The 16,952-nt window shown below is 37.2% G+C and overlaps 1 protein-coding gene across 4 annotated transcripts in view; it reads right to left on the bottom strand.

The window, feature by feature from the left end:
* LOC116625425 (protocadherin-15-like) overlaps positions 1-16,952 on the bottom strand; it is a 1,687,848-nt gene that overhangs the window by 318,988 nt on the left and 1,351,908 nt on the right. For all 4 annotated transcript variants that reach the window (XM_032393940.1, XM_032393941.1, XM_032393942.1 and 1 more), the window contains 2 exons: positions 9,363-9,497; positions 7,670-7,819 (listed from right to left, as the gene is read on the bottom strand). In XM_032393940.1, coding sequence (XP_032249831.1) covers positions 7,670-7,819; positions 9,363-9,497 — 285 coding nt within the window. The remainder of the gene's footprint in view (positions 1-7,669; positions 7,820-9,362; positions 9,498-16,952) is intronic.

The raw sequence follows: 16,952 nt of genomic DNA, 5'->3' as shown, positions 1-16,952 counted from the left end.
CTTCTTTCACCTGTACCCATTAGTTCCTTTATCCATTTGTTCATTAAACAAAAATTTATAAAATGTTTACTATGGACCAGGTGCTCTGTCTGATGTTGTATACAGACAGCAGTAAAACAAGAGAGAAAATGGAGAAACCGACAGAGTCTACACATCATTTGAGCTTACTTGAGCTTATTAACTAATAGGAGAAACAGATCATTAAAATTATAATAAATTTGGAAATATGCTATGAAGGAAGAATCAGGCTGCCCTGGGATAATAGAGGGAGGATAATTTGGGAAAGGAGTCCCGGAAGGCTTCCTTGAAGAAGTGACATGTAAATTGAGATCTTAATGATGAAAAGCATGTGAATAAAAGTTGACGCATTAAAAGAGCAAGAGAAAGGTAGTTGACGAGAAGGAAATTGGAGAGACATCAGCAGACGGGTCATACAGGATAGTGACTGGGCTTTATTCTGATAGCTGCGGAAAATCACTGAAGGCATCAGCAGGACAATTACTGCTTTGCTCTCAAATTTACAAGAGTCCAGTGGGTGCTGCATCAACATGATGGGGAGAGGGGATACACCCAGAGCCCAGAGGAGTGCACTGTTGGGCCCCAGGAAGAGTTGATGGCAGCTTGCAGAAGATGATGGCAGTGGAAAGAGACTGGAGTAGATGCATTTGGTTGGTGCATAAGGAGAAATCAGTAGGACTTGGTAACTGATTGAGAGGAGGGAGTGAGACTGTCAGGAATAACTCTGGTTTCCAACCTGAGCGACAACATGGAAAGTGGTGCTTTCTCACAAGCAGGGAGTATCTTCCACATGTGCAAAATGCAGACGGTGTAACAGAGTCTCAGATTCAACGTGACTGAGTAACCCATACGATTTGAGGTATTTGTTTTCATTCTAATGCAAGTGGGTTTGGGTAAGAAATTTTATGGTCTTTGGTAAAATTAAATTGTTTCAAGTATCAAAAATAAATGAAAATTGTGTACGAATATAAAAATATGCTTACATTTCAATAAGGTTTGCTCATCAAATCATTATCTGGGATTTGCTGAAATACTAAATTCCGCCAAGACTTTACATAAATAGAACCCTCCCTCAAACTTGAGTCATGATATCACAAACCCAAACACACATGCACACACATTTACCACAGAGAACATTCTCATTATTTTACATAAAATAGTCAAAAGGCATTAAAATACTACATGGGCTTATCCAATTTTGTTTAAAATGCTGGAAATCATAAAAAATAATTTCAATATATACTTTTATATGTAGTGTTTATGTGTCCTCCACAGAGTACTAACTAATACACATGACACATAAGGATATACCCAGATAAGACAGTAAAGGTCATTAATAATCGTAAATGCTTTATACAATCCATGAGGACAGTTCAATAATAATAATAGCTAGATAACATTTATACACAACATATTTGCAAAGTACATGTGTTAGTTTATAATAATCAGAACACCTTTGTGAAGCTGGTACTATAGTTATCACCTTTTCAAAGAGTAAAAAACCTTGGTACAGATGACTAAGCTATTTGTCGAGAGTCACATAAGGGCACAAAGTGGCAGAACGGTACACAAAGTCTTTCGTCTTTAACTTGGATTCAACATCAACTCTGCCACTTATAAACTTTGTGATTTGTGACCGATCATTTACCCGTGTGTTAACTCAAATTCTTTATAAAATGAGGCTGGGAACAAGAAATATTTTCAAAGTCATTTCCAGCTGTACTATTCAGGGACCTGTAACTCAGCCTAAGTAAGAGAAATGTGTCAGTGTCGAGTGTCTTCTGTCTGAAGAGAAGGAAAGGCACGGCCTCGATGCAGCTGTGGAGTTAGGGAGGGGGCCGGGGGTGACACTTTGTCTATGACGGAGGGTATTCTTAAGCCAAACAGAATGCATTTCTAGAATGAGACTCTTTCTGCACTGACTGAGAGAGCATTGGGGGCACAAATTCCATGGCTATTTGGTGAACCCCCACCACGGGGAAGTGATTGTGCCGAGCACTAGTGGTTAGGTATCATTAAGAGTTCCTGTCCTAGAGGAATTTTAGGTCTGCAGGGTAGATAGACACATAAGAGCTAAGCGTCATGCAGGGCACAGTAAATCGTGTGGGGGTAAGAGCTGCTAGCTGGGCATGTGGGAAGATGGCGGAAGGAACTATTAATTCGGACTTGCTAGGAAAATAAAGGCTTTATTGAAAAAGTCACATTTGAGCTGTGTGTTAAAGAATGAAAAAAAAAAGATATAGTTTGGATCAAGCTTTGAAACTTGAGAGAGATGTCAATAGGCACAGAATGGGAAGGGATAGCCCATGCTGAAGTCAAACAGAAGGAACCAAATAAAACCCTCTATACGATCTCAAAGTCGATTACATGGAGGGATGTAGCAGGAGATGAGACAGAAGTATGTGAGGCATTACAGGAACGTTCTTGATGGCATGTGTGGAGATTGGGCTCTTCCTGAGGTAGGGAAGACCTGTCCTGATTCATGTTGCAGATTAAGTACCTGTGGGGCATCTGCGGAAACAGGGTTACCAGTCAGCATTCACTCTCATAGCCTAATTCCCAGCAGGCCATAGACGCGGAAAGGGTAATAATGACAGATCCCTTTTGAAACAGCAGTGTTAGCATCTGGACAGTCACCTGCATGCAGGCAGGGGAAGGGCAGGAATGAGAATCAGGACTCTGAGGTTGCTGCTAAGCCTGTGTTATCTTAGATTAGTGGTGCCCTTCACAACGTAATGGCCTCCAATGGAGACAGGGTGTGGGTGTCTGAGTCCGTGTGTGTTTCTGTATTAGATGAAAGATAGCAGATTAGCTAATTTATCTTGGAGTATGTCCAGTCCGAAGGGCCTACCCAAAACCTGCACTCCCCCGTACAACAGATCCTTGGAATGCCAGCTGGATGTTCAGGTCGCCACAGGGCATTTAACCGTGGGAGACATGACTATACATCGTGGTAATGACTCAGAACATGGGAATTCATGAAACAGAGCACTGCATACTGATTTCTGGAGAATGTTAATATTTAAAGAATGAGAAGTGAACAAGGACCCAACAACAAAGTCTCTTAGTCACCAAGGAGGTGGGATGAGAACCAGTTTTCCATAAAATGGGAAAGACAAGAGTTTTACCGGATAAAGGAGTGAGAAATGCTTTCGTGTTTGACAATTAAAGACAGACTTATCAGATTTATGATTTTGTATGATTCTCATGGTATGATGTGAGAGAAATAATAGAATAATTAATAATGAGGGAGTTATAAATTAATAAATTCTGGAAGTGTATCCATCAATCCAAGTGCCTGACTATATGAGAGTGGGACAGCAGCAAGAGGTCTTACCCAGGAGGAGAGTTTAGACCAGGGCAGGGGTTTATAGATGGACAAGAAAGAGTCAGTCTCTCGCTCTCTCTGTCAAATAAATAAATAAATAGATAAATAAATAAATAAATAAATCTTAAAAAAAAATAAAAATAAAAAAAGTCAGGAGAGAGGAAGACATTGCTGTAGTGAAAGAAAGGGAACAAAACAGAATAAGAGTAGAGCACAGGTGAAGGTGGGTTAGGGGAGGTTAAAGCAACAAAGAGGGGTAAGAAGTGGGACAGAAGATAGGAACTGAAGAACAAGAAAAATGGAAGGAGGTGGGGTAAGAATCGAAGGACTCAGCTCCATATGAGGCTCTGTCTTCATGAATTAGGAATTTCGATTTTCCGAGGTATGGAATCTTGTTAAGGGTAAAGATGAGTTTTCTCAAAACTGGCCATATATTAGAGATGCTTTGTTTTGTTAGGTGAAATCTCCCAAAGGGGCTCTATGGTGAGTGGCCAGATGGCTGAAATAAAACCATGTCAGTGTGGAGTTGAGGCCTCCCTATTTTCGAAGGCTGCTTGGGGAAATCTCTCTATTCAATTAGGATCAAGAACAGTGATTTATGAAAGTTGTAAGAGTTTAGGAATAGCATCTATGGAGTGTGGACTGGATAGGTAACCACTGATAGGAAAATCTACATCTTCAAAATATTAAAATTATATCTCAAAATCTGTATCTTCAATATCAGGCAATTGGTTTTTCGAGAAAACCAGCCATGTGTGAAATGAGACCTAGGACAACAGAGCATGACATCCATGAGTGTCACCCTGTAGGATTTCATCGATGGCCTACAAGACGGTCTTTCTTGCAAAAAATCATTCTCACTCACACCAGTAATTCCCCCCTAAACACAAGATATGCTAATAATCTGATTATACTTCATTTCCAGTTATAAAGGACGCAGATGCTGTTTTGGGGTAGTGCTCTTCCAGATGTGGCTCACAAACCACTCTGTTCCTATTTATAACACTCAGGCATAGGAGATATAAAGTCAGAGGACCAATTTATAACAGAATTGCTAATAAGGATCTGGTTCTTCGCATCTTTATGACCAACCTATCCACTGCTTAAGGCTCCTCCTAACAAGAAGGGGGTAGACTCAAATAGTCGAGTAGGTACTTACATCAGGCCAAGAAAGTCTCATGGCCACATTGAAGATGATAGATTAAAAATGATCTGATTAAAATATACTTAAAATCTAGGGATGCCTGGGTGGTTCAGCCAGTTAAGTGTCTGCCTTTGGCCCAGGTCATGATCTCAGGGTCCTGGGATCGAGTCCCACATTGGGCTCCTTGCTCAGCAGGGAATTTGCTTCTCCCTCTGCCCCTTCCCCTGCTTGTGCTCTCTTTCTCTCTCTGACAAATAAATAAAATTAAAATAAAATAAAATATACTTAAGATCTGTTATCTAAGGTGCTCTCTGCTGAAGAGTGCTCACTGTCCCCTTGGCTTCTAATATTCTCACTGTTTTTTTTTTTTTTTTTAAAGATTTTATTTATTTGACAGAGAGAGAGACACAGCGAGAGAGGGAACACAAGCAGGGGGAATGGGAGAGGGAGAAGCAGGCTTCCCGCGGAGCAGGGAGCCTGATGCGGGGCTCGATCCCAGGACCCTGGGATCATGACCTGAGCTGAAGGCAGACGCTTAACGCCTGAGCCACCCAGGTGCCCCATTCTCACTATTTTTGACATAAGAATACTAACCAAATGTAAACCAGTTGATCTTGGGGTCAGCGGGTAAAGGCAGGCTGGTGAGGGGCCGGGGTGGGAGCGGCACAGAACCTATTCTGCGACTCTTACAAGGCAGGTGCAGGCCACAGTTCTAATCAGTTTGCTTTATTTACAAACCTTTCTCTCAACAGGAAATCTATTTCCTTTTATTTCTAGGCCCCTGGAGGATGTTTTAGAGTCATACCATTCTGTTACCACACAGTGGGAATAACATTTAAAATACTAATTATAAGGTTTCATTTCTTGGTGCTTAAATAATTTTAAAAATAGAGCCACATAGATGCAAACAATATTCTATCTTCATAATCTGCGTGGTTCTGGGAGATATATAAAATATGAATCTTTAAAGGCAAGAAAAGATCTATTTTATAAAGAAGTACATAAGGGAAATGAACTTTTGCAGCCTGCAAATGCCAGAAATAAGCTTTTGATCCCCTCAGGCAAACATTTTTTGAGATACGGTTCCACCACATAATTGCTATGGTTTTCTTAGTTACACTTTCCAGTTCCCTGCTGTTTTTTTTTTTTTAATATATATATGTGTGTGTATATATATGTGTGTGTGTATATATATATATATATATATATAAACTTACTCTTATTTTCAATTATGTTATTATAGAGATGAGAATCAGGTCTAATTAAATAAGAACATGACAACGATTGTCATTCCTTGATCTGTATAAACTGTAATTTTGCTGCGTTTGTAGTAAGTGCCTCGGTAAAGATAAATGTCACTCTCCAGGTCTGCCAATCGACTAGAAATAAAGACCAGTGCGTTTATACCTTCCCGTTCATTCATATCCACTTGTCTGTGAGTCTCCCTCTGTCACCCCTGAGAAAACATTTATTAAGCATCTACTATACTGAGCATCTACTATAGGCTAGGCACTGTGGGTATAGATGTTATGGATGCAGAAATAAACTAATCAGAGTTCTGTTCTCAAAATAAATGGTTGAAAGGGCGGATTTCATCAATATGAGACATTCACAAGCAAGACAGGAATGAAACGTATCTGGCTTTCCCCCACGATACCAAATACAGCCGAGGGTATTCACGCATGCAAGCACATACAGGTGAATTTCCAGCCTTTCCAAAATTTTATATGACCGTATCTAATGATATAATGTAATTGTTATGTAATATGCAATTTAGTAATAATTGGAAGCTATTCAAATACCCCCAAAAGTATATAGAATCATGGCTTTCCTGACCTGAGCATTACTTAGAATTATTGAGTCTGACTCTCAGATTTAGAGGATAATCTACATCAGTGATCTTTACATGGGTGGGCAACTGAAACTCGTGGGGTTCGTTTTTCTAATATCAGTAAAGTATGTATTGCTTGTAGAGCTTCAGATCCAGGAAAGCGGATGTGAAATCTTGGTTGTCTGTATTTCTAAGACTCCCTGGAAAATTCTGCAGTACAGCTAGTTTGGAAAGTACTAGATTCAATTCTCCAGATTTCTAAAAACCCTCAAGGATGAATATTATGACTTATCTATGACTTATACTCAAAATACAAAAAAATCCCACATATTTTGAGATAACTTGTAATTTATTTAAATGCAGTAAGTACACAGTTAATAATAAAAATAAGAAATCAATGAGAAGGATTTTGCCCAATTTCTGTGTTTTCAAAGACACCGTTTACTATGTAATTCTAATTTTCTCTGTTGTAATGATTCCGTTTTTTTTTTTTAAAGATTTTATTTATTTATTTGAGAGAGAGAATGAGAGAGAGAGAGAGCACACGAGAGGGGGGAGGGTCAGAGGGAGAAGCAGACTCCCTGCTGAGCAGGGAGCCCGATGTGGGACTCGATCCCGGGACTCCAGGATCATGACCTGAGCTGAAGGCAGTCGCTCAACCAACTGAGCCACCCAGGCGCCCAAGTAATGATTCCGTTTTATGTCCAGGTAACCACTAACAGTTTTATCCACCAGTTTATTAAGGCAGTCTTCTGTCTTTATCGCCAAGGGAAATTTAACCCATATTTGCAGAAGTTCAAAATAATTTGAAGTTTTCAACTATATGTCTAATACCTGAAACTTAAGTGTTTTAAGTATATTATTATATTAACTATTTAAATATATTCATAGCATTAAATTTTTAAAAATCAATTATAAACTGGTCAAATAGCTATGCTTACATTTAATAACTAGTTAATTCCACTTTAGAGTGAATATAAATGGGGCACCTGGGCGGCTCAGTCAGTTAAGTGTCTCCCTTCGGCTCAGGTCGTGATCCCAGGGTCCTGGGAATGAGTCCCACGTCGGGCTGCCTGCTCAGGGGGGAGTCTGCTCCTCCCTCTGCCCCTCACTCTGTACTCTCCCCGCCCCCAAATAAATAAATAAAATCTTAAAAAAATAAAGTGCATACAGATACATTTTTATTTAAAAAGTAAACATAAATCTAAAGCTTTTTAAGCTAAACTTATGTCATATCATGAGTCTGAAGTTCATTTTCATTTCTTCAGCAGTTTCTTAACCTATGCATTGCATAATGCCCATGGAAGTAACTGCTTTGTGTAAATCCTCATACCATACAGGGAGTTACCTGAATGACACTGTCGCCGGGGCTCATGTCTGTATACAGATAGACATTGTAGGATATTTCAGGGAAGGTTGGAGTGTTATCATTTGCATCCATCACCCGAATATTGACAATAACTGGCTTGCTCTCTTGCACACCATCGAATGCCGTTATCTTTGGGGATAGAAAAATACATGTAACAGAAAAGTCATGCAAACATAAGCAGTACAGAATTCACTCTCATGATTTAAGATGTTTCTTATATATAATTTCAGTTTTAAATGGGTGCCAAAATGTTTTGTTGATAAAAGGAAATAAACCTGCAATAGTACATATAAGCAAAGTATTTTAATGTGCTAAGAAGCAATTACAGAGGATTCTGTTTTATTTTTAATATATTTCAATTCCAAGCACATTTTAAATAAGCAGACATGTAAAATGTCTTAGAGGCTTGGAGTGAGCCAGTAACATTGCTGATTCTTAGGAGTTAACTACTACTTAATTTTTTTTAAAAAAATAGGAAGTTATTCTTCACTTTTCCATATTTTGTATACAATGCCATAGATGCTTTTATAGCCAACATACTTAGATCACACAAGAAAGTAGGTGCCCTAGAGATGTGATGTCTTTTTCTGGTAATTCACAAAATGACAATTTTTAAAGGACTTATTGCCATTAGTTAATAGTGATATCTTAATTACACCATTAACATTTTAGGAAAGCCTGGCAAACAAAATCAGCATTATAACACTGCCATCTTTGTTCTGAATGATGTCCAAAATCCACTTTGTATCTAAATTCTAACTGTCAGGTTTCCTGGAATCTCTGGCTCTGCTGCATTAGGTTCTCCAGAAGGAAATCCTATATAAGTCCCACAATCTCTACTTTTCTATCAGCTCATTTTCCACTTATATCCGAATAAAATCTAGCTCAGAAATTTAGATAATACAGCTTTCTTTTCATCTGTATTCACTTCTCAACTGCACTAGTCATATATATACATTTTATGATAACTATTTGCAATTACAGTTTAATAACCTCCCCTCACCTTTTTTCTTTTTTCTTGATTAAACTATACTAGGATCTCTCCATCAGATAATTCTTTGTTTCGGGTGGGGGGGCTCTCCTGTGTGTTATAAGCTGCTTAGCAGCATCCTTGTTGTCTCCCTCCCTGATGTGAATAGCATCCCTCACAGTAGTGATGGCCAATGTGTCTGCAGATGTTGCCAAATGTATCCAGGGGATGGGCTTGGGGGGTGCAGGGATCATCCCAGTGGAGAACCCCTGGCCTAACCTTATGGCAAAATTTAAAATATAATAACAACAACAACAAAAAAACAACCCATAAAATAAGTTAAAATAAACTATGGGTTAGGAAATAATTCTTTACTTGTGGATTCTGCTGATAACATCTCAAATTTAAGTCAATTATGAGTGTACGGTGAAAAATGAGACCCCTATTTTCCTGTTTCCATCTTGAAAATCATTTTTCCTCTGTTGGAAAGGATGTTAACACAGCTGCACAAACTTATAAAACAGAAAAAGGAGAAATACATGTGAAGAATTTTATTATTGATATTCTCAGTTCTCAATTCCTTGAAAATATTGTATTTTTTCCTCCTAAATCATTGACTTCTTCGGTTTTAAACAGATATCTCTTTCTGTTGTGCACACACACACACACACACACACAAATGTATATACAAAATCTTTTTACCGAAAAAGTGTAAGTCTGCTGTTCTTCCCTGTCCACTGGCTGAAGTAAGGTGAGGTAGCGAGTAATGCCAGTTTGTGTAACAGTGAAGACTGAGGTGTAATCATTCAGGAAAAGGTGAAGCTCTGGGTCTTTCATCTTTGAAAAAAAGAATGCCATTATTTAAAATGGTGAATACATAATGCAGCTATTAGTTCATTAACTGGAGATTCATTTTGCAAATCTATCACAAAACTATGCATGACTGTAGTAAGACTTTCCAAAGACAAGATAGGTTTCACTAGACATTCACTCATTACTGAGCTGGATTATGCAAAGACAATGACCCCTTTTGTGGAAAACACCATAGCAGAATGAGTACAAGTACAATTAATGTGAGTAAAAGGAAAAGAATGGCATAGATAACAATCCAATTGAATATATTCTTTTTGGTTACTCAATATCAATATTCTCCAGAACTTCGTTGGGCTTGAGAAATAAGAAATAAATGCAAGAAAAGAAAATTGGAGGCCAAAATTTTAGCTGTAGGATTGTACAACTACTTCATTTGTAGTAATAAACTGTACATATGCCTATTATTATTCTGTTCTCACGTTTAATGTAAAATAGAAATAAAATTGGTTATGTATAATTCATTACCTATAAATATCATGCTTGCTTTTTCTTATTTTAATGCTGCAAAGGCTCTCCAAAGGGAAACATAATGTTTATTTTAATTTAAAAATTTCAGATGATTACATTGAAGATATATGAATTGGCTGCACTGTGTCTGATAAGAGTCCAGAAAGATGACATATACATAAAGAAGGGATTGCAGAAGTTCAAAACAGAGATAATTACGCATTGACAACCCTTCACAGTTTTACTGCCCTCCTGAAAGATAAGATTAATCTCTGCATGTTGGAGAAAGAACAAGGATGTAAGTGGGGAAGCGTGGACTGATGTCTGGTAGTGGAGTAAGAAGGCAGGTGGGGCAGGGAAAAGATGAGTGAGAGACAGGACCACGGACAAGGATTTACACAAACAACAGCAACAGACATGACACAGGGAGGTGAGGTGTTTCTGTAGGTTTTGACAACTATAAAAATATTATGCACTAAGGGGAGTGGGGGATACAGGCTTCCAGTTATGGAATGAGTAAGTCACGGGAATGAAAGGCACAGCACAGGGAATAGAGTCCCTGGTCCTGTAAGAGCATCATGTGGTGACAGATGGGAGCCATGCAGGTGCTGAGCTTGGCATACAGAGAAGTCGCATTGCTATGGCGTCCACCTGAAACTCATGTCACAGCACGTGTCAACTAGACTCAAATGAAAAATACACATTATGCATAGCATAGTGTGATGTGTAACTTAATATCATCGATTACTTCCTAAAGTCTGAAATCAGGGGCTGAGGGCAGAGTATAGAGTTTGGAATTGTTAAAGACATGTTCATTTGATTAAAAAATTAGAACTCAACTTTTTTTTTTAAGATTTTATTTATTTATTTGACAGAGAGAGAGAGACAGCGAGAGAGGGAACACAAGCAGGGGAGTGGGAGAGGGAGAAGCAGACTTCCCACAGAGCAGGGAGCCTGATGCGGGGCTCGATCCCAGGACCCTGGGATCATGACCTGAGCAGAAGGCAGATGCTTAACCTACTGAGCCACCCAGGCACCACTAGAACTCACCTTTTAAAAATTTCTATGTGAAAGTGAGAAAGTTGAAATGTTTCCTACTATATTAAAAGGTACACCTTATTTGATCCACAGATACTGTAATCTCTATACCTTTTTAAAGATTCAATATGTGTATATTTCAAATAACTCTGAAATGAATGGTTTCATTTGAACCTAACACAAGTTCTCTATTTGTAGTATTTCATTAGGAGATAGCATTTAGCTATACTATTGTAGCGTCTACGTCCATGATTGTGATATAAGTCCAGTATGCTACATTTATTGATCCTGGAACAAGAAAAAAATAATACTATAGATAATCATTTCCAATGGTCTCTTTATTATGAAATAAAGTTGTTAAGAGCTGTGAAAAGTCAGAGGCTTTCCATTGATACTTTCTTTCTTTTTTAATTTTTTATTTTAATTCCAGTATAGTTAACATGCAGTATTGTATTTCAGGTGTACAATATCGTGATTCAGCAATTCTTTTTTTTAAATTTTTAAATTATTTTTATTTTTATTTTTTATTTATTTTATTAACATATAATGTATTATTTATTTCATGGGTACAGGTCACAGATACTCTCAAACAGGAACCTCAGGCTCCATGTCAGTGTTGTGACCCCCATTGCTCAGCATGGCTAGCAGGGAGGGTGTTTGGATAATCAAGTATGTTAGTTAATAAAAAGTTAAATTATTTATTTTAAAAAGTAGACTATAAACTGCATGTAAACTCAACATATCTTGAACCATATTTTGAGGTTGCTTCTTATTGCGTACTTTAAGGTCAACTGCAATAAAATCCAATGGTTACTTTTAAATGAGCAGAAAAGTTAGAATGCAGTTTCAATTAACAACAACAACAAAAACTAAGTAAGTATGAGTGCCTGTCATTTTTTAGTGTTTATCCTTGATTTTACCAACCAAGGTAAAAATCACTAGGCTGTTAAATTTATATATTTTTTCCTATTCTCTGAGTTTACCCACAACGGTGCCAAAGAACAGCTTCCTTCACTCAGACCTGCAACAGCCAGTAATCCAAGCTGAGCAAGCTGAACAAGCTCTGGTATGGGACTTGACATAGCAAATATTTACTTCCTTCCCTTTATTCAAGTCCTTCAGTCATTCTTTACTTGCTTATAACTGATATTCTCTCTCAATTTCTTTTCTTCCTTTCAACCACAGCCTCTGTTAGTAAGTTTGTTAGATATATTCATTTGTATTCTCACCACATGTTGTAGGCGTGTTTTGTTTTTTTTTTTTAATGCCAGGTATTGTGATGGTGCAAGAATACAGTGGATGTTGGGTTGTGAGCCAGCTTGTGCATATGTGAGACTGCACAATATGCTTGTGTTACAAACAACACTGTCCCTTTTCCCAGTTTATGGAAGCCGCAAGATTTTCACTGTCCAATGCTTCCCATTTGAAGATGATATACACACCAGGACTTCATAAACAGACTCTCATATTTTATAACCAGAAACATTAAAGACCTTTTGATAACTTAATTGTCTTCACTTCAAGTCCTGTTGTAATAACTAAAGCCTAAAATAACATTTCCCAGACATGCAGATTATTTTTTTGTAAAAAGATAACATAACACAGAAAGCTATGATTGTCCATGGCATCTTACAGTTCATTCTAATCTGTCCTGCTCAGTTAATCTCTGATTAAATTTTAACTTGTGAATTTTATGAACATTTCACGTAGTAACTTTTTAAAATCTACATATTGGATACATAGATACCATTGGTGATTATCTGGATATTTCTTTGAGGACAAGAATTTAAGAATACAGATTTGGAAATATTCAGCCAGTTATTACTCAAAGCTTAATACTTGGATTTATTTTTAAGGATAATACTAGTTTCAGGTGTGGTATATTATGAGTATAAATAGACAGATGATGCTCTGGCTTATTATTCTGACAGGGACAATAGATTTTATGTAGTCCTTGTGTTTATAAATTTGTTTAAAATACATATTAGTTTTTAACTAATTAATATGTACACAGAAGGCTGACTAATAAATGTTCTTTTCCCCTCTGACAAATGGTAATATTATTTTATCTAAAGTATATATTCACTATATACCATAAGTATATCATTTTATTGATTTGTGTATTATTTTCTGAGAGGGTAAAATAAACTCTGATATTCACTCACAGCACAGAAAAAAAAGAAGGCAAAAGTAAACACATATGCAAATGCAAGGATAAAGAAACACGTGAATGTAAAATTAGAAATTGCATCATATAGAAGAAAGACATTCAAATATAACAAGTAATTGGATTTAAAGCCAATTTTGGGTTTCCAACAGGAATCAAAATATTGTCTCATACACACACACAAGCTTATATGCATCCTCATATATATACACATATAACACAGAAATGTGTGTGTTTATGTGCATATGTATACATATGCATACTTATGTGCATACATAAATTATAAAGTGTAACAAGAAATGACAAAAAATTTAATCTCATCCGCCAGTTTGAATTGGTCAGCAGTGGTTGTCTTCAGACAACCTTGTTCAAAAAGGTTCAATTCCACACTCAGAATCTTTTAGGAGGAATACAGTGATTGGATTATGAACATTTGTCATGACTGCAAAAACATTTAACAATTGAATAATCTTTGTTAAAGTTTATATGCAGTTTGGATTCCACACAATTCATTCTACTCTAACCAATAATATGAGGAACATAGATTTAAATTACATCTACAAGCATATATATATTTAAAGTAGTTGTAGATGTCTTTATAAGTGATAATGAAGTAACTGTCTACTTGTTTTAGTAGAAAAGAAAAAGAGGTAGGAAATGAACCACAGCAATTCACAAAAGAGCAAACACAAAATAAACACCCAGTACCTACAGGAATTCCACCAGGTGGGACCTATTTACAAATTTAACATTAAGAAAAAAACAATGCAAGCATAAATGACTACAAACATACATACAGCATACAAGTTTACACTAGTAAGAAACAAACAAACAACAGCAACAACCTTTTCCAGTACATTTAAACTAATAACTTTTTTCAAGGTGCATTTTTGTCTTCACATTATGACCTTACACAGAACAGCATAAGAATATGTATGAGGCATATAAGCACAGGATACCTTTAAGAGTGTATTGTATTAGATTCAAGGATGCCTTTATCTTGAAACAGTAGCACTTTATGCAGGCACATGAACCCAGCTGGAATTATAAGTGACTCACTGCCTATAAGCCAAGTGGGTAACCTCTGTAGATTACTAATCCCTGTTATGTATTTTTTTGGAACCAGAATTCAATAATCAACTTTCAGTTGTTTGGCTTCTGAAAACCTGATGGTTTCTGACATCCCCTTGAAAACCTTGGGCATGTCTTGATTTACCCATCTTCTGGGCTATTTTGAAATTATGAGCTAAGAATACTTGAAAAAACACATAAATGCAATTCATATTTTTCTATATATAATATTTGTATCTATATGTTGATACATTTTAAAAAAGATTTTATTTATTTATTTGACACAGAGAGAGAGACAGTGAGAGAGGGAACACAAGCAGGGGCAGTGAGAGAGGAAGAAGCAGGCTTCCCGCTGAGCAGGGAGCCCGATGTGGGGCTTGATCCCAGGACCCTGGGATCATGACCTCAGCTGAAAGCAGACACTTAACTACTGAGCCACCCAGGTGTCCCACTATATGTTGATATTTATATAACTATAGAAAAGAAACACTGACACAAATACTTTTTTTACTCTTTTTCAGTTTCACTGTGACCTTTAAGATTCTTTCTGACCCGAAATCTACACTGTTAATAACACCACAATTCACCAATCCCTGCTACTGTGTTTTTATCTTACTTTCCACTGAGTTGAAGGAAGAAAAACAACTTAATTTTTGGACAAATAACCCAAGTTTGCTCTCTTCTTGGCATGTGCCCTGTGGCATAACTATTCTTGAAGCAACTCAAGAAATTGACTCCTACCGTGATGACTTATTTTCATGCCTGATACTGAACCTCTTTTTCTGTTAGTAAAATCTGTATGTGGTGACATGTCTCTGTCTTTATTCTTAAATCCTATTATCCCTATGCTGATTAACTTCACTAATTCTGACATTCAAAAACAGCAAGAATTTACCATGTAGTAAAATTCTTGCCTGTGAATTAAAAGGGCCTTGAAGTTTCTTTTGTTAACACAGATCTTTAAATAACCTAGCAATGAACATACTTTACTTTTTAAAAATAAACAGTCGTTGGCCTGGAAAAAGACATGATTCAGAAGGACATCAATACATCTTGAAACATATTAATGGTTGTTCTATGAATTTATTCGGTGTGCTGCAAATACAAACTATAAGGAATACTGGATGAGTTGCAAGAAGGTTAGTTTCAACTCAATATGATGAGATTTCTAGGAATTAGTTGTTCAACCATGGAATGGGCTGTACTGTGACACAGATCAATATCACTAGAATTTCTGATGCATATGTTAGATATCCTCATTCCTTTACTCATGCCCAAATGCATGAGCTCATTAAACAATTACTAGAGAGGGGCGGAGCAAGATGGTGAAGGAGTAGGAGACCTGGATTTCGTCTGGTCCCAGGAATTCAACTGGATAGGGATCAAACCATTCTGAACACCTACGAACTCAACAGGAGATCGAAGAAAAGAAAAGCAACAACTCTCCGAATAGATAAGCAACCACTACCTGAAAGACAAAATGACAAGACAGAAAAAATCATCAACAAAAAAAATAAGAGGCAGTACCGACTGCCAGGGACCTACTCAATACGGATATTAGTACGACGTCAGAACTAGAGTTCAGAATGATGATTTTAAAGATACTAGCTGGGCTTGAAAAAAGCATGGAAGTTATTAGAGAAACGCTTTCTGGAGAAATAAAAGAACTAAAATCTAACCAAGTCGAATCAAAAAGGGTATTAATGAGGTGCAATAAAAAATGGGGGCACTAACTGCTAGGATAAATGAGGCAGAAGAGAGAATCAGTAATATAGAAGACCAAATGATGGAAAATAAAGAAGCTGAGAAAAAGAGAGATAAACAACTACTGGATCACGAGGGCAGAATTTGAGAGATAAGTGATACCAAAGATGAAACAATATTAGAATAATTGGGATCCCAAAAGAAGAAGAAAGAGAGAGAGGGGCAGAAGGTATATTGGAGCAAATTATAGCGGAGAACATCCCTAATTTGGGGAAGGAAACAGGCATCAAAATCCAGGAGGCACAGAGAACCCCTCTCAAAATCAATAAAAATAGGTCAACACCCTAACATCTAATAGTAAAACTTACGAGTCTCAGAGACAAAGAGAAAATCCTGAAAGCAGCTCGGGAGAAGAAATATGTAACCTACAATGGTAGAAACATTAGATTGGCAACAGACCTATCCACAGAAGACCTGGCAGGCCAGAAAGGACTGGCATGATATATTCAGAGCACTAAATGAGAAAAATATGCAGCCAAGAATACTATATCCAGCTAGGCTGTCATTGAAAATAGAAGGAGAGATAAAAAGCTTCCAGGACAAACAAAAATTAAAGGAATTTGCAAACACAAAACCAGCCCTACAAGAAATATTGAAAGGGGTCTTCTAAGTAAAGAGAGGGCCTAAAAGCAACATAGACCAGGAAGGAACACAGACAATATACAGTAACAGTCACCTTTCAGGCAATACAATGGCACTAAATTCATATCTTTCAATAGTTGCCCTGAATGTAAATGGGCTAAATGCCGCAATCAAAAGACACAGGCTATCAGATTGGATTAAAAAACAAGACCAATCAATAAGCTACTGCAAGAGACTCATTTTAGACCCAAAGACACCCCCAGACTGAAAGTGAAGGGGGGGGAAACCATTTACCATGCTAGTGGACATCAAGAGAAAGCTGGGGTGGCAATCCTTATATCAGACAAATT

Source organism: Phoca vitulina, unplaced genomic scaffold, assembly GCF_004348235.1.
Source record: "Phoca vitulina isolate PV1807 unplaced genomic scaffold, GSC_HSeal_1.0 scaffold78, whole genome shotgun sequence".
Lineage (NCBI taxonomy): Eukaryota > Metazoa > Chordata > Mammalia > Carnivora > Phocidae > Phoca > Phoca vitulina.
The sequence above is the reverse complement of the archived record's forward strand: the minus strand, read 5'-3'. Positions and strand labels throughout refer to the sequence as shown.